Source organism: Tachysurus fulvidraco, chromosome 16 (genome assembly GCF_022655615.1).
Source record: "Tachysurus fulvidraco isolate hzauxx_2018 chromosome 16, HZAU_PFXX_2.0, whole genome shotgun sequence".
Taxonomy (NCBI): Eukaryota; Metazoa; Chordata; class Actinopteri; order Siluriformes; family Bagridae; genus Tachysurus; species Tachysurus fulvidraco.
This window is the reverse complement of record NC_062533.1, coordinates 2865345-2891133: the sequence shown is the minus strand read 5'-3', so window position 1 is coordinate 2891133 and position 25789 is coordinate 2865345. Positions and strand designations below refer to the sequence as shown.

The following is a 25789-nucleotide window of genomic DNA, read 5'->3' as shown; positions in this document are numbered from 1 at the left end:
CCCCCCCCCCCCCACACACACACACACACACGCGTGAGAATAAAGTGTCCGATGGAATAAAATGGAGTTGAATTGAACACAGTTTCTCTTCTAGTTTGTCCTTTTAGAGCATTAAAAAGACTGCGTGCTGAATCCTGATCTGTTTCTACATTATTATTATTATTATTATTATTATTATTATTATTATAAAACATTTAGTGTGTGTGTGTGTGTGTGTGTGTGTGTGTGTGTGTGTGTGTGTGTGTGTGTGTGTGTGGTCTGTATCACTGCACACTGTTGTGTACAAATCACATTGTCTAACTCACATTATGGAGAAAATCAGGAGCAAAATAGTTTCCTTTCCACATCAGGAGCTGCAGACGTGTTAATGACCTGTAACTAGAGCAGAACTGTCACTAATCTGCCCCCTAACACCCCTGTACTTCTCCTCCATTTACCTTCAGTATCCTACTGTACCAGTCACAAGGGATTTTATTTATTTTATTTTATTTACGTTTAAAAGAAAGCTCTGTATCGTGAGTCCATTTCTAACCTAAACCCTGTTTAGGTTTGAGGTTTTTTTTTCTTCTTCTTCTTTCTTTCTCTTTTTTTTTCTTTCTTCAGATTTATTGTTGTCTCTGATCCACGGTGATGTACAGCGACAGCTGCGGTGTTCAGCAGCACAGCAGTGTGTTCCAACCTCTGGTCCTGTCAGAAAGACACGGATCCGATTACAGAGCCGGGGGTCTGAGCGCTTTGCCGCTTCCTCGTTGTTACAGAGTGTTTTCACACTTTGCATGCTGGGAAAAACTCGTCTCGGTCCACGTTATTTATGGATAAGGATCTTACAGGTTTCTGTACACACTAGACAGATCTATTCCCTCTGTGTGTACTGTTATAATGCGCTCCGGTCTTCTGTGAAGTCTTAACACTAGGTACAGGAGTGTGTGTGTGTGGGGATTAGTGATCATTCAGCTACAGGAGCATTAGTGAGATCAGACACTGATGTTGGAGTGTGTGTGTGGGGATTAGTGATGATTCAGCAGTGTGAGTGTGTGTGTGTGAGTGTGAGTGAGTGAGTGTGGTCTTCTGTGAAGTCTTAACACTAGATACAGGAGTGTGTGTGTGGGGATTAGTGATGATTCAACTACAAGAGCATTAGTGAGATCAGACACTGATGTTGGAGTGTGTGTGTGTGGGGGGATTAGTGATCATTCAGCTACAGGAGCATTAGTGAGATCAGACACTGATGTTGGAGTGTGTGTGTGGGGATTAGTGATCATTCAGCTACAAGAGCATTAGTGAGATCAGACACTGATGTTGGAGTGTGTGTGTGTGGGGATTAGTGATGATTCAGCTACAAGAGCATTAGTGAGATCAGACACTGATGTTGGAGTGTGTGTGTGTGGGGATTAGTGATCATTCAGCTACAAGAGCATTAGTGAGATCAGACACTGATGTTGGAGTGTGTGTGTGTGGGGATTAGTGATCATTCAGTTACAGGAGCATTAGTGAGATCAGACACTGATGTTGGAGTGTGTGTGTGTGGGGATTAGTGATGATTCAGCTACAGGAGCATTAGTGAGATCAGACACTGATGTTGGAGTGTGTGTGTGGGGATTAGTGATGATTCAGCTACAAGAGCATTAGTGAGATCAGACACTGATGGTGTAAGAGTGAGGAGGTCTGGGGTTCAGTCGGTGTTACAGTTCATCACAAAGGTGTTCAGTGGGGTTGAGTCAGAGTCAGGGCTCTGTGCAGGAAACTCGAGTTCTTCTACTCCAACATTAACACACCGTGTCTTCATGGAGCTCTGTGCTTTGTGTACAGGGACATCGTCACGATGGAACTCTGTCTGAGTCTCTTTAGTTTCTGTTCACACCTGATTTTAATATCTGTCCCGGGAGCTCCTGTTGCTCTCCTTTATTCCATCTGTTTTCCCACTGTATTTATTTTCAGGCAGAACTGTCATAGGAGTCGTATCTTGTATACCTTTTAAACCTGGTGATCACACGATCCAAGAAGCTAAGAATCGTGACTAAACTGGAGATGAGAAGACATAAGCTTCTATAAGCAGCTGTCGTTACTACGCTATCGTTAATAGTTTGTGTAAAAGTTCAGGAGCTCAAACGATCTCGTTACAGGAGCAGGGACACTGTCGATCAGTCCTTTTATTTCTGTCTGGACACAACGCGAGTCTCTCGCAGATCACGCCGGTAACATCGGACTCCCCTGTATTTAAAGCTGACCTTTTAGCCAGTGAAGACTTTACAGTGTGGAAAAACCACATATGGCTCTTTTATCCGCGTCTGAATCATAGCACCGTGTAAAGAAACCACCACGATCGATGCTATCCATCTTTCACAGCGATAAAGGAGTCGTGGTGCGAACCAAAGTGACCTGAGCTCTAAGGTTGTTTACGGCTGCTTTAATTTCAGGGCCGCTTCTCAACTGCTTCGTTTAAAAAGACGTAAAGCCGCGTGTGAACAGACGTATAAACTGAGCAGCACTTTGGGCTGCCGTCCTTGACGTCGCTTTAGTCTCAGCAGGTGTAAAGCTTTGTGTTTTCTTGAATACGATGCTTTCTGTAACATTTCTGAATCTTTACATATTTGGCAGACGATCTTTACTCTACCTGTAAGCGCGGCGAAGACGAAGCGCTGATAAAAGAGCAGAGGAAGAATGAGAGTCGTGTGAAATGTCGCTCGCTGCCGCTCTCCACTTGTGACTGCGGTGTTTCTGTAACAGTAAAAACAGGATGCTGACGGTCGGTGTTATTGTCACACTGATTGTTTTTCTCTCAGGTCGCAGCCTCTAAAGCTCTAACCTGACGATTATTTGACACCATTACATTTGTGGAGTTCAGACTCATGAGGAATCGAGTTTGGACCTGATTTAACGCGGCTGATTTCATATATAAATTTGTATAACGCTTTTAACATGTCACATTGTCTCAAAGCAGCTTTACAGCAGAATAGAAAGACACAGAAAAGTTTAAGGTTTAGTTATTATTTATCTCTAACATCCATCCACCATGATCAAGCCTGAGGTGACGGTGGCAAGGGAAAAAAACTCCCTGGGGTGATAAGAGGAAGAAACCTTGAGAGGAACCAGACTGGGTGACACTGGACAGTCAATAATGTCCTTTCTACAACAATTATGTGAAGATCCTCTTTCTTTAATCGTCTGACCGCGGCCGTGTGCTCGTCGGCTTCCGCTTGAGAACTTCAGGCTCTGAGATCTACAAAGCAGATCAGTTTTGCCAAGTAATGTTCCAGCAAAACGAGCAGTTCTTCTGTTTGTGGGTCAATTTGTGTCTGTCTACATGAGTTAAAAAATGCTTTAATATTGTCTGTGTGTGTGTCTGTGTGTGTGTCTGTGTGTGTGTCTGTGTGTGTGTCTGTGTGTGTGTCTGTGTGTGTGTCTGTGTGTGTGTCTGTGTGTGTGTCTGTGTGTGTGTCTGTGTGTGTGTCTGTGTGTGTGTCTGTGTGTGTCTGTGTGTGTGTCTGTGTGTGTGTGTGTGTCTGTGTGTGTGTCTGTGTCTGTGTGTGTCTGTGTGTGTCTGTGTCTGTGTGTGTCTGTGTCTGTGTGTGTCTGTCTGTGTCTGTGTCTGTGTGTGTCTGTGTCTGTGTGTGTGTGTGTCTGTCTGTGTGTGTGTGTCTGTCTGTGTGTGTGTGTGTCTGTCTGTGTGTGTGTGTCTGTCTGTGTGTGTGTGTCTGTCTGTGTGTGTGTGTGTCTGTCTGTGTGTGTGTGTCTGTGTGTGTCTGTGTCTGTGTGTGTCTGTGTCTGTGTGTGTCTGTGTCTGTGTGTGTCTGTGTCTGTGTGTGTCTGTCTGTGTCTGTGTCTGTGTCTGTGTGTGTGTGTCTGTCTGTGTGTGTGTGTCTGTCTGTGTGTGTGTGTCTGTCTGTGTGTGTGTGTCTGTCTGTGTGTGTGTGTCTGTCTGTGTGTGTGTGTGTGTCTGTCTGTCTGTCTGTGTGTGTCTGTCTGTCTGTCTGTGTGTGTCTGTCTGTCTGTGTGTGTCTGTCTGTCTGTCTGTGTGTGTCTGTCTGTCTGTCTGTGTGTGTCTGTCTGTCTGTGTGTGTCTGTCTGTCTGTGTGTGTGTGTCTGTCTGTCTGTGTGTGTGTGTGTCTGTGTGTGTATATAAAGTTTGTGTATGCTTGCTTTTTTTCTGCTAAGAGTATTATTGTGATCTTGCTGTTTATCTGCTGTGTGTGTTGTGATCTTGCTGTACTCTTGTTGCTTGCACGTTTTGTTGTTTTTAACTGTAGCTGTGACTCGTTTCACTCAGCAGCTGTTGGAAAACTGAAGTTTACGATGTTTTTATGCCTGTGGGAACAGTTGGTGATCGCAGCAGGAAAATAATTCTGACTGAACGGACACTGGGTTATAAAGTGGAGTTTATTACAGGCTCAGTGTTCCGTGTGGGAGCAGATATGAACTTTATGGTTCTGTAAGAAGCAGGCAGGCTGAACTCTATCGATTCTGTGCAATCTAGTCTTTGGTTATTGTGAAGCTGCAGCTGGGAACACAGAGAATCTGGTAAATGGGTAGAACATGATGATGATGATGATGATAAAAAAGCATGGCCTTAGCATGACCGTATTAAAGCGCAGCCTCTTATTTGTTTATTGAATAGAGACCGTCTCCTTTAATTTATAAGCATGTGTTCAACATAGCAACGTATAAATGTTCAAGCAGGCGGACAGGCAGGGTGAGGGAGGGAGGGAGCAGGCGGACAGGCAGGGTGAGGGAGCAGGCAGGGTGAGGGAGGGAGCAGGCAGGGTGAGGGAGGGAGCAGGCAGGGTGAGGGAGGGAGCAGGCGGACAGGCAGGGTGAGGGAGGGAACAGGCGGACAGGCAGGGTGAGGGAGGGAGGGAGCAGGCGGACAGGCAGGGTGAGGGAGGGAGGGAGCAGGCGGACAGGCAGGGTGAGGGAGAAGGGTGAGGGAGGGAGCAGGCAGGGTGAGGGAGAAGGGGGAGGGAGGGAGCAGGCAGGGTGAGGGAGAAGGGTGAGGGAGGGAGCAGGCAGGGTGAGGGAGAAGGGTGAGGGAGGGAGCAGGCAGGGTGAGGGAGAAGGGTGTGGGAGGGAGCAGGCAGGGTGAGGGAGAAGGGTGGGGGAGGGAGCAGGCAGGGTGAGGGAGAAGGGTGAGGGAGGGAGCAGGCAGGGTGAGGGAGAAGGGTGAGGGAGCAGGCGGACAGGCAGGGTGAGGGAGAAGGGTGAGGGAGGGAGCAGGCGGACAGGCAGGGTGAGGGAGAAGGGTGAGGGAGCGGGCCGAGAGGCAGGGTAAGGGAGCGGGCCGAGAGGCAGGGTGAGGGAGGGAGGGAGCAGGCGGACAGGCAGGGTGAGGGAGGGAGGGAGCAGGCGGACAGGCAGGGTGAGGGAGAAGGGTGAGGGAGTAGGGTGAGGGAGGGAGCAGGCAGGGTGAGGGAGAAGGGGGAGGGAGGGAGCAGGCAGGGTGAGGGAGAAGGGTGAGGGAGCAGGCAGGGTGAGGGAGAAGGGTGAGGGAGGGAGCAGGCGGACAGGCAGGGTGAGGGAGAAGGGTGAGGGAGCGGGCCGAGAGGCAGGGTGAGGGAGCGGGCCGAGAGGCAGGGTGAGGGAGCGGGCCGAGAGGCAGGGTGAGGGAGAAGGGTGAGGGAGCAGGCGGACAGGCAGGGTGAGGGAGAAGGGTGAGGGAGGGAGCAGGCAGGGTGAGGGAGGGAGCAGGCGGACAGGCAGGGTGAGGGAGAAGGGTGAGGGAGGGAGCAGGCAGGGTGAGGGAGAAGGGTGAGGGAGGGAGCAGGCAGGGTGAGGGAGAAGGGTGAGGGAGGGAGCAGCCGGACAGGCAGGGTGAGGGAGAAGGGTGAGGGAGGGAGCAGGCGGACAGGCAGGGTGAGGGAGAAGGGGGAGGGAGGGAGCAGGCGGACAGGCAGGGTGAGGGAGAAGGGTGAGGGAGGGAGCAGGCGGACAGGCAGGGTGGGGGAGAAGGGGGTGGGAGGAGGGGGAGGGAGGGAGCAGGCAGGTGAGGGGAAGGGTGAGGGAGGGAGCAGCAGGGTGGAGGAAAGGGGAGGGAAGCAGGCGGACAGGCAGGGTGAGGGAGAAGGGTGAGGGAGGGAGCAGGCAGGGTGAGGGAGAAGGGTGTGGAGCATGCGACAGGCGGGTGAGGGAGATGGTGAAGGAGCAGCGGACAGGCAGGGTGAGGGAGCGGGCCGAGAGGCAGGGTGAGGGAGCGGGCCGAGAGGCAGGGTGAGGGAGCGGGCCGAGAGGCAGGGTGAGGGAGCGGGCCGAGAGGCAGGGTGAGGGAGCGGGCCGAGAGGCAGGGTGAGGGAGCGGGCCGAGAGGCAGGGTGAGGGAGCAGACGTTTAAACAGTTAAACAACAACAAAAATCTACCTCTAAAAACCTGTAATCCAAGTTATCACCTGGATATGACTGTAAAATGTCAGCATTGAGAGGTTGTATAGAGGTTGTATAGAGGTTATATAGAGGTTATATAGAGGTTATGTGACGTAATAAACCACGCTGGACTTCCAGCAGTCAGAGAATTGTGTTCTGGTCCCTGAGACGGCTGGATGTCGGACTACAGAAGCGCGACTGAAGGCGCGAGGCCGCTGATCTCACTACAGGATTTTCTGCCTTTCTTTCTTTATTTAATGGAGAGGAACAGAGGCAGCAGTCAGTCCGAGGCTGATATTGTGGCAGGACTAACAGTGATGTCTCAGATGGAGCTTGTAGATCAGTGAAGACCCTCTGTCTTCTTCTCCTCCATACTGAGACACGGCGCTTTTTGTGCGTCGCTTCTTTTTGACATGCGTCGAGTTCACAATACAGAAGTGGCATTCAGACCAGCGGCGACTCATAGGAGGGATTGTGTGCCTCTGACTCCTACACGTTTTTACGACCGGGCACAGAGACCCTTTCTGAATACCAGCCCTGGGAGCAGCTGCACCCTGAAGCCTCGCTGCTGCACCCTGAAGCCTCGCTGCTGCACCCTGAAGCCTCGCTGCTGCACCCTGAAGCCTCGCTGCTGCACCCTGAAGCCTCGCTGCTGTTCACCTCCTTTAGTGCCTCAGTTTGTTCAAGGAAAACAATCCTGCTAATGAAACTAAGGAGAAACTTGTGGACCTTAATGAACTTCACCGTTCGGTCTTGTGTTAGATGGGTCTTTGTGTTCCTGCTGCTCTCTCTGTGTGTGTGTGTGTGTGTGTGTGTGTGTGTGTGTGTGTGTGTGTGTGTGTGTGTGTGTGTGTGTGTGTGTGATCCACTTCACTGCTCTTTTGAGCACTGTGATGTGGCACAAGAGGCAACACACACTTTGTGGTTTTAGACTTATTGCCCCTTGTTTGCCCCCACCTCCAGTGACCATATAAGGGCAAATCTGAGCCAGCTGCTCTAGGCGTGATCTATTTATTTATTTGTTTGTTTGTTTGTTTGTTTTTGTGTGTCAACATTTTCAAAGCATTAAAAAAAAATCAGATTTACTGATTAGATTTTTGGATCTGATGCCATCATCCTCGAGTGCGAGACGATCCGGACACACAGCTGAGGTTTTCTATAAAAACCTTTATTTCACCCACTCCGTTTAAGACATCGCTGTCTCACCGACACGACGTTTAACCGTCACTTAGTCGTTTATTTTTTTTTACTCTTTGACTTCAATGTGAGTTTGTGGCCGCGTGTAAACCTGATCGGCGTGAACGTTCTCGGCAAGTCTAAAGCTTATTTGGCAATTTTTCAAAGTTTGCCAAATGATGAAGAAAATCAGCAACACTTAAACATCTGTAGATCTGGTCATTCAGCTTCACCCCCAACACACAGCTTCACCCCCAACACACAGCTTCACCCCCAACACCCCCAGCTTCACCCCCAACACCCCCAGCTTCACCCCCAACACCCCCAGCTTCACCCCCAACACCCCCAGCTTCACCCCCAACACCCCCAGCTTCACCCCCAACACCCCCAGCTTCACCCCCAACACCCCCAGCTTCACCCCCAACACCCCCAGCTTCACTTCTAGATGGATGAACGAGGCTGTAGTCATCTGTACAGGACGTCACGCTGCGCCGCTGCTCAGGAACTGTTGCTGAACAAAATTCACTAATTTAGTAGAAAAACCAACAATGGGAAATCTCTGGGAAAACGCGTGTGTGTGCACATGTATGGACACGTGTGTGTGTGTGTGTGGGGGGGGTGTGTGTGCATGGTGTGGGGGGGTGCATTATGTGTGTGTGTGTATGTGTGTGCATTGTGTGCACATGATTGTGTGTGGGTGTGTGTGCATGGTATGTGTGGGTGTGTTCATTGTGTGTGTGTTCATGGTGCGTGTGTGTGTTCATGGTGCGTGCGTGCGTGTGTGTGTTCATGGTGCGTGCGTGTGTGTGTTCATGGTGCGTGCGTGTGTGTGTTCATGGTGCGTGCGTGTGTGTGTTCATGGTGCGTGTGTGTGTGTGTGTGTTCATGGTGCGTGTGACTGTGTGTGTGTTCATGGTGCGTGCGTGCGTGTGTGTGTGTGTGTGGATGTTTTAAATTCCTCAGTGTGCTTGAGGACATTCCCAGCAGTGTTGTTCTCTGTAAGCAGTCACTGTTTGCTCTTCGTTTGCGATGTAGAAGGCAGAAGTCCGAGCGCTCGCTGTCTGATCTACAAAAGGTTTTATTAGTGTAGTTTGTGTCTCACTCATCTCGTGTCCTGCAGCGTCTTTTATCTCTGTCCATCTGTGTAGTTTATCCAGGAGCCCGTCGGTGTGACGGGGGGACAGATTTCAGTTCAGCACCACCAACACGACCTAGTGAGTGTAGAGAGATGTGACAGAATGGGATTTTACTGGTTTACTTTGTACAGTGGGGGAGAAACAAACCCCTACTACACATGAAAGCGTTAGGATCATGAGCATGACCTCATGCGGAGGGGAAGCGAGCACACGGACGTCCCGGGCTGTATTTACAACCGCAGCTCTGGACCTGACCACAGAAGTCCTTTACTGAAGAAGGGACTGCTGAAGGATTTGTAGTTTCTCCTTATTATTATTGTGGCCAGATGTTTGGAAATCCCCTTTTAAAGAGAACTGTTTAATAATAGTTTTTATTTTTAATTAACGATATATTAGTCACTCGCATATATATATGGTTTTAAACTAACCGAGCATGACCTGGTTTCCATGGTGACTGTTGACATTTAGGAAAGCGGTGAAGTCGTAAGCAGGGATCCGCGAGCTCAGATGGTGCCCGTTTGTTCCATCAGGTGCGGCGGGTAAAAAAAACAACAAGAAGCCAATCGTCTGCACAATTACAGTCTGTTTCTCCCTTTTTTTTTCTTTGTGCCTGTCTGCGATTTCCTTCTCGCCGACGATCTTCTCGTGTTGCAGCACATGTTGCAGCGTTCTGCTCGTCAAGGAACGATCCAGGTTCGGCGCAAGGCGAGTTTGATGTGTTTAAGATGCGGCTGATGCAGGAGCTAAGAGTCGTCGCTTCGCCGCTTCTCGTATCTCACAGATCCCAAGTTTTGGTGTTGCTAAGATGAACTGAAAATACCACGACTGAGCTGTGAACATTTTCTGGGGATTTTTTTTTATTTTATTTTTAGTACGTAAATTTGACCAGGGGGAAAAATATATATATATATATATATATATATATATATATATATATATATATATATATATATATATATATATATATATATAGATATATATATATATATATATATATATATATATATATATAGATATATATATATATAGATATATATAGATAGATATAGATATAATTTCAAGATGTGTCAAGATTTAAAAATAAATTCTACCTTTTTTTTTTTTTTTTTTTTTCCCCAAATTTTTGTTGTTTTGTCCTGTTGCTAAAATGCTGCTACAGTGAAATCGTGGAGTTAGAATTTAAATTGATCCCTAAGGATAAAGTCAGGGGTGACTGTGGCAAAGGAAAAACTCCCTGATGCCCCTTTTCCACCGAGGCAGTTCGAGTGCAGGTTCGGAGCCTAATTTAGAACCAGTCCTTTCTGTTTCGACCGCCAAAGCACCGACTCTGAACCAGGAAAAGTGGTTCTTATGTAGCACCAAAACGTTGCTGGTCTACACATAAGAACTGTTTGGGTCAGGGGCTGTGGGCGGGGCTGTGGGCGGGGTTACTGTGACCAACAAGACGAGAGATCGTCTTTAGCGTCATTTATAAATCAGGATTCGCCGCGTTTGGATGCCAATGTAGGTTCGCAAAGCCATGAGCATTAACAGAAACACAACAACAACAATGGTGGATGTTGCTTTAGTGTTTGCTGCTGCTGCGCTAACGGTGCTGTATAACATCGTACACGGTGACGTAAGACTCGGCTCTGTGATTGGCTCTCTACCCCAAGGTGTTAACATCCAGAGATCTGAGCGCATCTCCGACAGACATTTCTGAGTCGGTCTCGGTCCAGTGCATTTGTTGTCAGGCAGAAAAATCCTGCACTTTTACAGGCTCTCAAATGTTTCATTTGCTTACAAATGAAGGAGAGATTAGATGAGGAGCGAAGCTATGAAAAGGGGCTTTTGTTGTAGCGTCACCTTTATCCACCCGCCCGGTTTTGTTTAGTGAGATTTCCTTGTAATAGCTGCATTTTCCTATCAGTCAGTTTGTCATTTGTTCATTTGCATCCCAGACATTCAAATGTGGTTCGAGTGATCACATGACACCGGACACACTGGACCTTGTTGCACACTAACACTCGCTAAAGCCCAGTGCTGATGGAACCTGCACGTAAATATACTTTCATAAAGACTTTTTAAATCCTAAAGCTTTTTATTATTAATTATAAGTTGTTTTTTTTTAACGTGAAATTCCAGCAATAAATGATTTTGATATTCTTAGTGTGTTGGTGTTCAACTGCTGACTCGAGACGGCAGCCAGAAGCACGTTGTGGGGGTGGGGGGTGGTATATGTGTAGTGTGGTGTGTGTGCATGTGTGTGTGTGTGTGCGTGCGTGTGCATGTGTCTCCAAAACCAGACAGATGGATAATGGATAGTGATCTACAGGGAAGGGAACCATCTTTATTTCCCGTCTTCTAGTATTTCAGACCTTTTTGCTGTTGCTTCCTCAAGCCATTTTAGAAGGGATTTTTATTTATTTATTTATTTATTTATTTATTTATTTATTTATTTATTTGTTTTCCGATTCATTTGAAGATCATTTGACACACCTGTAATATTTCATAAACTCACGCTAACTATGCTTCACTTTTCTGAAAGCTTTTGGCATACAGATTTATCTAATCAACTTTTATTTTTATTTTGTAGATATCAAGAAAAATCGGATGATCTAAAAGGAATCCCACATTTTCCTCCAGATAAGGTAAGTTACTGTACAGGGAGTCGGCGTCATGGCGTCATGGCATGGTGTCACGGCGTCATGGCATGGTGTCACGGCGTCATGGCATGGTGTCACGGCGTCATGGTATGGTGTCACGGCGTCATGGTATGGTGTCACGGCGTCATGGTATGGTGTCACGGCGTCATGGTATGGTGTCACGGCGTCATGGTATGGTGTCACGGCGTCATGGTATGGTGTCACGGCGTCATGGTGTCATGGCGTCATGGTGTCACGGCGTCATGGTGTCACGGCGTCATGGCGTCATGGTGTCACTGCAGTTACCTAGTATTCTCAGGCTCCTTATTTAGTTATATTAATGTATTCGTGACTCCAGCAGGCGACTAGTCTCGGTTTCAGTCCCGTGCCTCGGTCAAGGTCGTTTCACACCACGCTTCTAACCAAATATCATCTCCATCTAGATGTTTTGGCACAGAATGCTCACTGAAGATGTTATTAGCCACAGCACAGATAAACCACGGCTGGTGTAGTGAAACCTGCCGGCTTCATCACCGCCCCACGTGGTGCACCACCTCATCTTGTTGTTAAGGATTCTATCTGAGCACAAGCCGTTGTTCTGTGGTTGGATATGAGATGCTCTCATCTTTGTCTGTTCTGTTGCTTAGTGACCAAAAGTCTACAATAATAATAATAATAATACTCTGTAGTTCAGATATACAAATCTAGATCAATACAATCATATCTAGTGTTTGTCTTTATATTATTTATTAATGTTATGGAATGTCAGGGAGACTAGTTCCTGTTTTCAATTACAATTTTCTCTCTTTTTCTCGCTCTCGTGCTTGCTTTCGTTCTCTCTCTCTCTATCCCATTCTCGCTGCCTGTCTCTCTCGCTTTCGTGCTCTCTCGCTTTCTCTCATACTCACTCTCTCTTGTGCTGCCTGTCTGTCTCTCTCTTTTGCTGCCTGTCTCTCTTTCTCTCTCTCTCTCTCTCTCTCTCTTGTGCTGCCTGTCTGTCTCTCTCTTTTGCTGCCTGTCTCTCTTTCTCTCTCTCTCTCTCTCTTGTGCTGCCTGTCTGTCTCTCTCTTTTGCTGCCTGTCTCTCTTTCTCTCTCTCTCTCTTTTGCTGCCTGTCTCTCTTTCTCTCTCTCTCTCTCTTGTGCTCTCTTTCTCTCTCTCTCGTGCTCTCTCTCTCCCTCTCGTGCGCTCTCTCTCTCTCACTCTCTCTCCCTTTCGTGCTCTCTCTCTCTCTCATGCTCTCTCCCTCTCGTTCTCTCTCTCCCCCCCTCTGGTGCTCTCTCCTCTCTCTCTCTCAACTGCTCTTTCCCTTTCGTGCTCTCTCTCCCTCCCTCTCATGCTCTCTCTCTCTCTCTCTCTCATGCTCTCTCCCTCTCGTTCTCTCTCTCTCCCCCTCTGGTGCTCTCTCTCTCTCTCTCTCTCTCTCTCTCCTGCTCTGTCCCTTTCGTGCTCTCTCTCCCTCCCTCTCATGCTCTCTCTCCCTCCCTCTCGTGCTCTCTCTCTCTCTCTCTCTCTCCTGCTCTCTCCCTTTCGTGCTCTCTCTCTCTCTCTCTCTCTCTCTCTCTCTCTCTCTCTCTCTCTCTCTCTCCTTCTATAACTGTTGATTTGGTAGCATTTTTGTTAGGAGACATTTATTTAACAATTAAGTTTTGTTGTTGTTTATTTTGACAACACTTAAAAAAAAAAAAATCCACCGGTTATAAGTGTAGGATCATGAGCTCACGTGTCCGTCGTACAGTTTCCTGTGTTGGAGTTACTGCACGTATAAAGCCACAGATGTCTAAAGGGAAACTGATTTAAAAGCCCAAACCTCGCTGATCTTCCCTGTTTGCAGAACTTAACATGGTGAAATCTGACTTGCACATTTATGGCCTTCTGGTTTTTAGTACCTTTATTAAGTATGTATTAGGAGCCTGTATCAGACTCAGACACGTCCAAGGTCGTGGTTTTGTTTGTGTTTTATTTACATTTGTGTGTGTGTGTGTGTGTGTGTGTGTGTGTGTGTGTGTGTGTCAAGGTTCCCTCAGCTATTTTTACTGTACAATAACATTTTATTTACTGATTTTTTTTAAAGCGGCTATTTATAACGCTAACATTTTTTAAATAAACAAAAGAAACTCTGTAATAATAATAAACTCTGCGTGGTGGGGCATTTGTGACTCCATGGTGTTGCCCACGCCTACAGTATGTTATCTCATCTTTTCCATCTAGTATTTTTGTAAATTATTCATTTCATTCCATTTGTTGGAATTTCTGGTCTCACGGTGACGCAGCGTTCCCAACTCACGCCCGTGCCGTTCCCGATCCGGTCCTGAGCTCGGAACCACAGTGGGGTGGGGGGGTGGAGGACATATTAAAACACAGACAGTAACCTGTGCGAGATATATGGAAGTGATGGACGCATCAGACGTCTCGTGTCTCCTCCGCGTTAACACGCTTCGCCTCTTCTGATTCGACAGTTTGAGGAGAGTTCTTCAGGCGGCTCGAGTAACGAAGGTGTGACAGGAAGTGTGTGTTGTGTTTTTTTTTTTTTTTTTTTTTTCCTTCTCCCCAGCACTCTTTGTAATACAGTTAACCGCATCCAACAGTGTTGTTCTCTTCACATCCTCTTCTGCAAACGTCTACCTCGTGTCTCACATCCGTATTACTTTTTCTCTCTGCAGTGCCCTGGTTTTTTTTTTATTTTAGCTCACAGACTTTACACATTCGTTTCTTTTATCTGCTTATTCACTCCTGAAAAGCTGAAGCCTTTCGTTTTCAGCTCTCCATCTGTCTGAATGTCAACAGATCCCAGATTGTGTCTACGTACTGTTGTTCGTGTAGTGTAGGCTTTATTTATTTATTTATTTATTTATTTATTTATTTATTTATTCTCTCAAGGTTATTTTTTTTTTCTTTCCTTTGCATGCAGAAAAATTATTCCTGGGAAATTCTTTTTTTTTTCTCTCCCCCCCCCCCCCATAGAGCAATAAAGCTGTGAGCACAAGGTAAAACATCTACTTTTAACATGTTCACTCTTGTCTTTCACTCGTAAAATTCTCTCTAACCGTAGTCGAATACATCACACAGTCGTCACATGCAGTACAGTAGGATTTTTATATATATATATATTTTTTTGTTTATACTCGTTTCTTTTCATCTCTTTTATAGAAAACCTTTGCTTGACGTCACAGCCGTGAACCTGAGAACCTGCTGTCTCTGATGTGTAAATAAATACACAGGTCTAAAATTTCTCCTCATTGTCTTTTACAAACCGATGCAAACAATCTCATTGACCCTAAGCTTGTGTCTGCTGTGAGACATTTTGTTAGCCAAATGTCACCTTCATAACGCTGTGAACGTCCCGAGTCTGATCTCACTGACGCTGACCGTTGAAGGTGAACGATCGCTAATCCCCACAGACCCACTCCGACGTCTCGCGGATAAAACGTTGACGGATGACTAGAGATCATTATAACAGCAAAAAGAGGAATAAATCTGGAATGAGATGTGCACGATCTTTTGGCCATCTAATGCAACTCGATCCATTTTGTGCCCCCTGCTGGTTGCTTGGTGGAAGTGTTTATTATTTATTATTAATTAACGGTGCTTGCAAAGCGACATACTTACTATCCTGCATACTCTTCCGGACAAAACTTCGGCGTGTAACTTGTCCCGCAGCTTTTGTCCTAGACCCATGATTGAGGTGTCAAATTGACCTTAGAGGTGTGCTATGACTTTTATAAGCGATCCGAGTACCGGTACTTCTGGTACCAGGTCTCAAAGTGGCCTTTTTTCCCATAGACTCCCATTATAAACTTTGGAGGTTTATAACTCGGCAAGCTTTCGAACTCTCTACACCAAACTCGGCCAGGTCCTTTAGGGTGACACTCTGAACAAAGTTTAAATTGGTGTACCGACTGGCCTTCCGGTTGTCCCGCAGCCCCGCCCACAAAATATGCAAAATCACAAAACTTTTTACAACATGGACATGTGACATATCAAAACACTCAGAACAATGAGGAGAACTTCCTCACGTGTATTCGGATGACGTCACATGCTCGTCTGCACCAGCCTCCGAGATTTGCCATGTGCGAGCACCATTCACATTTTATTCAGGAAATGTACAGTCTTATTATTATTTTATTATTATTTTGTTTCTGCTGTTTTATTCCACTCTACTGTATGAACCTATAGATGTTTTTAACCCACTAAACTCCATTTCTACATCTCAGCACCTGGTAGTGGCAATAATATGGATTAAATCACATGGCATTTCATTTAAAATATAACCATGCAAGTATTTTTGCACATGTTGAAACAACTGATCAGAAAATCACTCATTCTGGTTTCCTTCCAGTGATTGGTGGCTCTGTGGGGATTCGGACACCTGATGGCTTTCCCGTCGTGGAATTTGGGAACCCTCTTTAAAAAAAAAAAAAGGCTTTTAACTACTGCTACTGGTTAGATGGTTAGATTCGTGTCTTCAGAGGTTTAAGAGCCGTTCTCAAGGTTCCAGCTGTTGTAGATGGGCTCCAGTCCCTCGTCCCCGTTACGGAGGCTTGTTTTTGCTGGATGTTCATTACAAAGTACAATCAAGTCAAACGATAGAGCACGGCGGTTTCATTGGCTTTGAATTTAATCAGCTACAATAAATGGTGATAATTGTACAACATAACAAATCGTAGTATTCTGTAAATGGAGATATGAGCACTGTGTGGTCAAACATTAGTGGACATCTGACCATATGTGTTTGTTGATCGTCTCATTCCAGATTTATTCCCCCTGTGTGTACTGTTATAACGCGCTCCGGTCTTATGTGAAGCCTTAACACTAGATACAGGAGTGTGTGTGTGTGTGGGGATTAGTGATGATTCAGCTACAAGAGCATTAGTGAGATCAGACACTGATGTTGGAGTGTGTGTGTGGGGGGATTAGTGATCATTCAGCTACAGGAGCATTAGTGAGATCAGACACTGATGTTGGAGTGTGTGTGTGTGGGGATTAGTGATCATTCAGCTACAGGAGCATTAGTGAGATCAGACACTGATGTTGGAGTGTGTGTGTGGGGGGATCAGTGATCATTCGGCTACAAGAGCATTAGTGAGATCAGACACTGATGGTGTAACAGTGAGGAGGTCTGGGGTTCAGTCGGTGTTACAGTTCATCACAAAGGTGTTCAGTGGGGTTGAGTCAGAGTCAGGGCTCTGTGCAGGACACTCGAGTTCTTCTACTCCAACATTAACACACCGTGTCTTCATGGAGCTCTGTGCTTTGTGCACTGGGACATCGTCACACTGGAACAGGGGTTTAGTTCCAGTGAAGGGAAACTGTAACTCGGGGAAATTTGTTTGTTGTGTGCTTCAGGCTTGAATGTGATGGTCAGAGGGTCATGTACCTTTGGCCATGTAGCGTATGATCAAATCCTCAAACATCGAGCTTTATATGAGGAAACCATCAACCACCGAGTTGTTCCTTTTTAATATGGCCAGTCGGCTTTTCATTCTGCGTGTGTGTGTGTGTGTGTGTGTGTGTGTGTGTGTGTGTGTGTGCAGTATAACCTCTTTTAAAAGTAAAAAAAAGTGCTGTTTTATTTCATGCTGGTGCTGTGGATTTGACGTCATTCCCTGAGCCCAGGTTTAAGGAGAAAGTCCTGAATTTCTTTATTTTATTACTTTATTTTAAGTCAGAAGCCATAAATGACAAATTACAGTAAAAAAAAAAACAACAACAACACGTATGTAAACGTACTCGGTGCTAAAGTGAAGTCTTTTAAACACTACTTTTTTAAAAGTTTAAAAAAAACTTCTGCATGTGTTTAAAAATGTGTAACTCACCTTTATTTTATCTTATTTTTCACCCGATTCTTTATCATTTATATCTCGATTAGGTTTGCTGGAATGGGTAATCTTCTAAAAGTCCTTACAAGAGAAATAGAGAACTATCCACATTTTTTCCTGGACTTTGAAAGTAAGTTTGCAAGAACAGCATCCCCCCCCCCCCCCCTCCCCGAGAAAGGGGAAGTGTGTAACCGTCTATCTTTCCTCCGCAGGACAAAACGAGCCGCTCGGTCTGAACGCTCGCATAGACCGCGATCACGTCTCTGCCTTCAGTTAAATAAAAAAATAATTAATATTAAAAAAAAAAAAAAAAAAGAAAGAAAGGAAGAGAGGCCGGAGCCTTTGACGCCGGTTTTTAGCTGTTAATACTTTTTTGGTCACCTGAGCTTCATTTAGAAGATCAGTGTTCAAAAAATAAAAGAAAAAGAAACCAAAAGAAAAAATAAGTCTATGTGAGTGTTTCAGACCAACATCTCTCTCTCTCTCTCTCTCTCTCTGTTCCTCTCTCTCTCTCTCTTTCACTCTCTCACTCTCTGTGTCTTTCTTTTTCTTTTCCTTCTGTTTTCTTCTTCCAGAAACCAAATGGGGAATCTTTTAAAAGTGCTCACTTGCACAGAGCTCGATCAGGGGCCAAACTTTTTCCTTGACTTTGAAAGTGAGCAGAGCTTTTTGCTTGGCCCAGTCTGTCCTTCCCGCCGTCCGCTAAAACTCCTGCACGCCTCGTCGTCTGTCCGTCCGTACACCCGACGCTAAACACGGCCGAACGTCCATCGGCGCACCTTTCTTTTTTTCTTCTTCTTTTTTTTTTTTTGTTTTTAGAAACGACCCCTCAGGATGATTTGAGTAAATCTGAAGGCATGCATTATTCCCACAGAGAACGTTTGCACATGTAAACCAGATGGTGTCATAGAGGGCGTGTTTTGTTTTGCATACATTTTGCACACGTAAACTTTTTTTTTTTTTTTTTTTTTTGTCGTCCATTACCCAAGACAAGAACCCAAACCCGCACCTCTCATTGCGATCCTGTTCGTATACGTTACAGCCACGATGCCAGGAAGCGAAGCGGCCGTACTGCACGTTTTGTGATGCACGGCACAAAGTTCTTCGCTGCTGCTGCTTCTTTTCCCCTTCATTTGCATGCTATTACTTTTCTACCCCTGACCTTAACCCATTAACGTGTCCGTACTAACACTAACCCGTGTAGCGTCCACGTGTCGTACATGTGTTCCTGCTTTCACCGTGTTCTTCACGTTCCCTCACGTGTAAAATGATGTTTTAGCCAAATAAGCCATGTAAGATATTTATGCTGTACTTTAATTAATGCATATGGAAAAAAAAGAACATCATATTTATGTTGTTACTGCTTATTTATTTGTGTGTGTGAATAATAAGGGTGTGTGTGTGTGTGTGTGTGTGTGTGTGTGTGTGTGTGTGTGTGTATCAGATGCACAGCCCACAGATGGTGAGCGTGATTTGTGGAACCAGGTGAATGCCGTGCTCCAGGAATCTGAGAGCATCCTGTCAGGCCTGCAGGCTTATAAGGGAGCGGGACAGGAGATACGAGATGTAGGTCACACACACACACACACACACACACACACACACACACACACACACACACACACGGACTCCTGACGGACGGTACAGACGGATGTTCTACGACGTGTAACCCCTTCGGTTTGTGTGTTTCAGGCCATACAGAATCCCAATGATTTATTGCTTCAAGAAAGGGCTTGGAACTCCGTGTGTCCCCTCGTCATCCGGCTCAAAAAGTTTTATGGCTTCTCACTGAAGCTGGGTAACTCTCACTGTTCATCTCACAGCCGCTTGTGTTCTGTGTTTCTCACTCACTCACTCACTCACTCACTCACTCACTCACTCACTCACTCACTCACTCTCTCACTCACTCACTCACTCACTCTCTCACTCTCTCACTCTCTCACTCTCTCACTCACTCACTCACTCACTCACTCTCTCACACACACACACACTCACTCTCTCTCACCTCTCTCACTCACACTCTCACTCACACACACACACATACTCGCACACTCACTCACTCTCTCACTCTCACTCACACTCTCGCACACTCACTCACTCTCTCACTCACACTCTCGCACACTCACTCACTCACTCTCTCACTCACACACACACACACTCTCGCACTCACTCACTCACTCTCTCACTCTCACTCACACACACACACACTCTCGCACACTCACTCACTCTCTCACTCTCACTCACACACACACACATACTCGCACACTCTCTCTCACTCTCACTCACACACACACACATACCCACACACACTCACTCTCACTCTCTAACACACACACACCCACTCACACACACTCACACACTCTCACTCTCTAACACACACACACACACACACACATGCCCTTCATGTATTTTTCTCCGTTCATTTGCCCAGAGAAAGCACTGAAGAGCCTGCTGGAGTCTCTGACCTGTCCTCCTTACACTCCCACTCAGCATCTGGAGAAGGAGCAGGCTCTCGCCAAGCAGTTTGCCGAGATCCTGCATTTCACGCTCCGCTTCGATGAGCTCAAGGTACTTTTTATTATTTATTTCTATTTTTCTCCCTAAAACTCGCTCGGCAGTTAAAATCTAGCTAAAAGCTTTGCGTCAACGTTTCGGTATTTTATCAATTCAGCAATTTTGTTGTTTCTTCAGATGCGAATTCCTGCGATCCAAAATGACTTCAGCTACTACAGACGAACAATCAGCCGAAACAGGATAAATAACATGAACGTAAGCAGAATCTGTTCATCTTCTCTCTCTCTCTCTCTCTCTCTCTCTCTCTAAGAGCTCATCCGTTATAAAATAGAAACATGTGGCATTCTGTAACTTCTGCATTTACACCCGTACTATTTATATGGGTGAGCACATTGATTTGTAATGTAAGACGCTGACACGACAGGAAACTGTCCGTGCAAGACCATTTCCATATCGGTGCCTCTCGAGAAAGCAGAAACTATACAGATGTGGATCCTAAACAGCTCATCAGTTTCATCGGCAGCCAGCTTTAGGGACCAGGCTGTTTCCATGGTTACTATATCATGTTTGAGAGATGGTTTACCGCCCGAGACTCACGACAGTGCGATACGAGAGCGACGATGAAGGCAGATGATATCATGAGGAACTGTTGTGATCCTGATCCGTTCTGGACCGGTGTGTATTTAAAGAGTTGCTCTTTTCACCTTTTTTTTATAGCTGGACATCGAAAATGAAGTCAACAATGAAATGGCGAACAGAATGTCACTCTTCTACGCTGAGGCCACTCCAATGCTGAAAACCCTCAGTACAGCGACCACCAACTTTGTGACCGAGGTAACGCACTCCTTTCTGCATCCTGTGTAAACTTTTTTTTTTGTTGGTAAAAAGGATTCCAGTTCTGGAGGGCCACGGTGTTTATAGAGGTGTCGTCTCACTTCAAATGCACCCAATGAAGGCTTTGCTAATTATTTTACCGGTCGAAACAATGTCCCATCACCCAACTTTCTTCTTCTAGAACAAGACACTGCCCCTGGAGAACACCACAGACTGCCTGAGCACCATGGCCAGTGTGTGCAAGGTCATGCTGGAGACTCCGTAAGTACATCATCTCGTTATCCGGCTCACGTTTATCACTGCGTCTGTTCACACAGCTGTACGTAAAAGCTGTACTCACTCACTCGCTCACTTTCCACCTCTTATCTGAACTTCTCGGGTCATCGGGCATCGAGGCAGGATACACCCTGGACGGAGTGCCATCCCATCACAGGGCACACACACACACTCACACACTACGGACAATTTTCCAGAGATGCCAATCAACCTACCATGCATGTCTTTGGACCGGGGGAGGAAACCGGAGTACCCGGAGGAAACCCCCGAGGCACGGGGAGAACATGCAAACTCCACACACACAAGGTGGAGGCGGGAATCGAACCCCGACCCTGGAGGTGTGAGGCGAACGTGCTACCCACTAAGTCACCGTGTCCCCCCTACGTACTCGTAAATCCTGCACATTTATATCCGTCTGCTTGTGGCCTCATATTGTATTTACATAAAGAAACTCCCCCAAATCACCGTATATGGTGGTAACCTTTCAAGACCTATTCTTCAGTCCTACAAGAAAGACGCAATGCTTCATAGAACAGAAGGTCTGTTCAAGCGCCAAGAACTAAGAAGTGCTGACCACGAGGCATGTTAAACCGCACTCGACTGTGAACCGACGTCGTTTACCAAATACAAACACACCTTATAGTAAAGTCCAGCCCCAACGCCGCTTTGCATTTCCGCCGCCTTTCACAGAAACCCGGCAAAGCGAAACCTGGCAGCGATCGTAGTCGGGACAGTAACACACTTGTATTTTGTGACCTGATCGAAATGGAAACCGCAAGTATATGTAGCGCTTTGTACTTGTTTTGAAAATAGTTTTCTATCACGTCGGTTTTGTTTAACCCGCGTGCGTTTTTAAGTACTGCGGATGGTGGTGTTGGCAGAAGCTGTGTGGCAAAATCTTTACACGAGTTTACATTTTAACCGTATCACCTCTCTGCATCTAAGGGCCTTTTTACACCCGGTCACTCCGTGTGTTGTCTCTGATCCGATATCTATCTGATTTGTTAAAACTGTCCCGTTTACATCAGGCCACATAAACGCGTCTCGGCGAATCGGATATCGATCCTATCTTTCTGCTCCCGCCCTAAATGCTGATATATTTCACCTCATTTCCGGGGTAATTGAAATGGAACACACTTTGGTGTATGCGGTTGCTACAAAAAACAGCATTTACTGTTTGCTGCATTTTCACTGGAGGCAGCAGCGCATTTTAAGACCCGACGAGACGCCTGGGTGAAGGATCAGAGCAGCGCTGGTGGGAAAACATTGTTTGTTTCTGGAGCGATACACGACTCGCGAGTGATGTACTTTTGTTTGGGAGGAGTATAGCGCTGATGTATGTGGCTCGAACAACCACATTCATTTACACCTGTCCAGTTTCATCTGAAACGTGTCCCAGACCACCTCCTGAAGGGGTTTGTACCATCGGATTTATATCCGCCTCGAAAACACTTCGGAGGGCATTTAGACCTGGTCTTTTTACCATCGGATAGCTATCGGATCACAGAAAACGCAGGAAGTGACCAGGTGTAAAAAGCCCCTTTATTACTATCTGATTTGATCTGATCTCCTTGTTATTACTTTGCCCGCAATTACGCTTTTCTACCACTAGGGGGTACTGCATGCACGCGGTTAAAAGGATCTCAAAAGCTTCGTTCGTGAAAAGAATCGACTCTTCAACTCGTAGTTCCTACTTAAAGCGGAGTGTGGTGGCTTTCACAATGTAAAGTAAGAACAAGAAATAACTCGTGACTTTGAGGTTTTTAAGCAGCCTCTTGTTTTTGCTTTCACGTAATTCTCTTTAATAGTAACAGCAAATGATCACATCTACTTCGGTTATTGCTTTAGTGATGGATTTTTTTCATACAACTCCATAATAATAATAATACAACCGAATAATACCGGTCGTCGTCAGCAAGAGAAGACGAGTTTTTTGTGTTTATTTTATTTCCATGGATAGGTGTGAACGCTCTAATGTGAGAAATCAGAACCTCCTACTTCCCATATGTTGTAAATTCACCATAAATATACAAAGGAGAACTTGATGAAACGGTTTTCTTGCATAAAATACAAAACACTCCTCCATACTCACAGCTGAGACGGGAAAGCCACAAGGTTCAGGTTCTATCTGTTCTCTTGCTCATAAGTTCTTTCCAAAGATGTATATAAAGTTAGAAATTACCGTGTTTCCCGCACTATAAGGCGCACCTAAAAGCCTTAAATTTTGCGCCTAATAATCCGGTGCGCCTTATGTGTGTGCACAGAGTTCCAAAAATCTGGGAAAATGTTGTGTGACTTTGTTAAGCGCTCCGCTCGATTGACTGTCGGACCGTTTCCCGCTGACACGGGGACGTAATACGTACACTACGTACGCTGGCAGCGATAAACCAATCAGAGGACATTACGTAATACGTACAGTACGTACGCTTACCTCCGCCAAGCCTCCGGTAGGTACAGTATAACTACCGGTATGTTCCTAACCATTATGCGCTCCACCCTCCATTCCAGTAGGTGGCGGTAAATGCACCTTAAGTAATGAAATAAAAATCAGATCCTTACGAGGCACAATTACAAACTACAGGCTATCAGTTACACGGCTGTAAATGGGAATAGAGCAGCTGAAAGTATTCAACATCAATGTAGCTATGGTTCGGAAGTGGAGGAAGCAAGAAAATGTACTGCGCCGAGTTAAGAAGACACAGTAGATGAGGACTTTGATGGATTTGTGGGAGAAGATTGATTAAAAAATAATGTGTGTGTTGTTAAATAGTAGAATAAAGTTCAACTAAACTTTACCGTTACCTTTTTTTGTAGACCGTATGTTTCAGCGTGCGCCTTATAATCCGATGCGCCTTATGTATGGGTTAAGTACAGACATAGACCTCGTAATTGAGACCGCGCCTTATAGTGCGGAAAATACCGTACCTTAATTATTATTTTTTTCTTCTCTGACAGAGAGTATACAAGCCGGTTTAACAGCGAAGACACACTCCTCTTCTGCATGAGGGTGATGGTGGGTGTCATCATTCTCTATGACCACGTGCATCCCAACGGTGCCTTCACCAAATCCTCAAAAATAGACGTGAGGCCTATTAAATACATTCTAATGATTCTTTACCGATTGGTTGTGTTGTTCTTGGTGTTTCACTATTCATATGGTGTGTATCTGTACAGATGAAGGGATGCATAAAGGTCCTGAAAGACCAGCCAGCCGATAACGTCGAAGGACTCCTCAATGCTCTGAAGTAGGTTCTTGGTCTATTTTAATGTGTTCCTGCTTTTCATTTGTGCACTTATTTTCACAGGCATTAAACATTTTAAAAAAAAAAAAAAAAAACTATTTGCATCCTTACATTAAGAAAGATGTTTGTAATGATTTCTCTTTCTTTTCCTTTCCCTCTTTTTTTCCCCCCCTTCAGATTCACCACAAAGCATCTGAACGACGAATCCACTCCAAAAAATATCAGAACGATGCTCCAGTAACCTTCGTTTTTTTTTCTTTTTAAGTGAAGAGGATCAGTGTACAGACCTCAAAAAGATGTATATGTTTACATTTATTTAAGAAATCGATGTTAATACTTATGTGTATTTACATAGCCATTCCCGACAATATACTTTTAAATTAAATCGCCTTTATTCTGTCAAAGCACAAATGATGCCATATAGCCTTAAAATAAAATAAAATAAAAAAAAAACAACTCGGATATCGTTCTCCAAATCGCTTTAAAATCAGGAATGGCGATCGCTTTCAACCAAAGTAGCTGATGCATTCGTTGTGGAGTCTCTTTATTCAGGGCAAATAATACAGCGTAGCGGTGAGGTAAGGGGGAGGAGAAGAGGGGGAATAAAAAAAAAAAAAACAAAGTGTTCTCGGTGGGTCGGTCAAATTGTGGTGCTTTGTCATTCTGGAAGAGTTTAATAATGCCACAGATTCTTTACTTTTTTTTATTTTATTTTTTTTTTATAATTGTTATATTATTTCTACTTCTGTTTGTTTTTGGTCTACGCTTTTTCTTTGTGATTTGCTTTTGTTTGTGTGCCTCTGCCTCTAACATTCATTGCTCGACGCCGCAGCTTTAAAATTTGAAATAAATGGACATTTTCAGTATATTTTAATATCGTTGAACTGTTTCAATCATTCTGATATTACGGCGGAACTCGTCCGTACGTCGTCCGCTCCTCGGCCTGTACGCTCCTAAACACGAGCCCGACGGGTCGCGTTTCCTATTGTAAGATTTAAAGGTCTAGAAATACGTTTTATTAGAAGACCCTGGCGATCATTTCCGATTATTTTAGCTTCTCCTTAGAAATGATGGGCTTACAATTAGTTTAAAATGAGCAGAATTCTTTCAAGAGATCGAGACTTAACATTTGCATGAAATAAAGCTCTACACTGTATTTATCGCTCCGTCAAGGGATGGATGTCTAATTAATGGCTGTAGTTCATCTTCACCACTGCAGAGCTCATGAGACACCGCTCCAACCCCCAACCTCACTACCGATGGAAAGGTCTGCCATGGAACCATCGCTGACCACAAAACCCTCTATCCGAGTGAGGTGGGGGCTTTATATACCTACCTCCATGACACCTTTACTTCTAGTGCTGTAAGTGGTAACATGAAGGAATATGAAAATACAGCTGAGGGAAAACAATCAGAACAGAAATATATACTACGTCTATGCAGTTAAAAAGACTTATCTTAGAGGGACAGAGGAGAGGATCTGATTCATTCACCCTCATCTGTATCTTAACAGCAAATTTTACACATTTTTATTATGCCTTAAAACCCCAGAAATGCTTAACAACCCAAAAACAGTCATTGCTCTCCTTATCCTCTGAGTGACGTGACGTACGGCTAAGTTCGGTGACCCAGACTCAGAATTCGTTCTCTGCATTTAACCCATCCAAAGTGCACACACACACACACACACACACACACACACAACGTGAACACACACACGGAGCAGTGGGCAGCCATTTATGCTGCGGCACCCGGGGAGCAGTTGGGGGAGTTCGGTGACTTGTTCAAGGGCACCTCAGTCGTGGCCGGCCCGAGACTC

General features: G+C 45.4%; 1 protein-coding gene across 3 annotated transcripts in view; it reads left to right on the top strand.

The window, feature by feature from the left end:
• Window positions 1–24844, top strand: part of fam49a (family with sequence similarity 49 member A) — a 28830-nt gene extending 3986 nt beyond the window's left edge. The window contains exons 2-13 of one of the 3 annotated variants that reach the window (XM_047801581.1): window positions 11238–11292; window positions 14436–14506; window positions 17155–17234; window positions 18549–18670; window positions 18797–18902; window positions 19536–19672; window positions 19796–19873; window positions 20336–20452; window positions 20634–20713; window positions 23684–23810; window positions 23903–23973; window positions 24148–24844. In XM_047801581.1, coding sequence (XP_047657537.1) covers window positions 17165–17234; window positions 18549–18670; window positions 18797–18902; window positions 19536–19672; window positions 19796–19873; window positions 20336–20452; window positions 20634–20713; window positions 23684–23810; window positions 23903–23973; window positions 24148–24211 — 972 coding nt within the window. In that variant the 5' untranslated portion in view covers window positions 11238–11292; window positions 14436–14506; window positions 17155–17164 and the 3' untranslated portion in view covers window positions 24212–24844. Of the gene's footprint in view, window positions 1–11237; window positions 11293–14435; window positions 14507–17154; window positions 17235–17679; window positions 17760–18548; window positions 18671–18796; window positions 18903–19535; window positions 19673–19795; window positions 19874–20335; window positions 20453–20633; window positions 20714–23683; window positions 23811–23902; window positions 23974–24147 lie in introns of all 3 variants that reach the window. The other 2 variants (XM_047801580.1, XM_027153624.2) reach the window with 2 other exon arrangements.
• The last annotated feature ends 945 nt before the right edge of the window (window positions 24845–25789 follow it).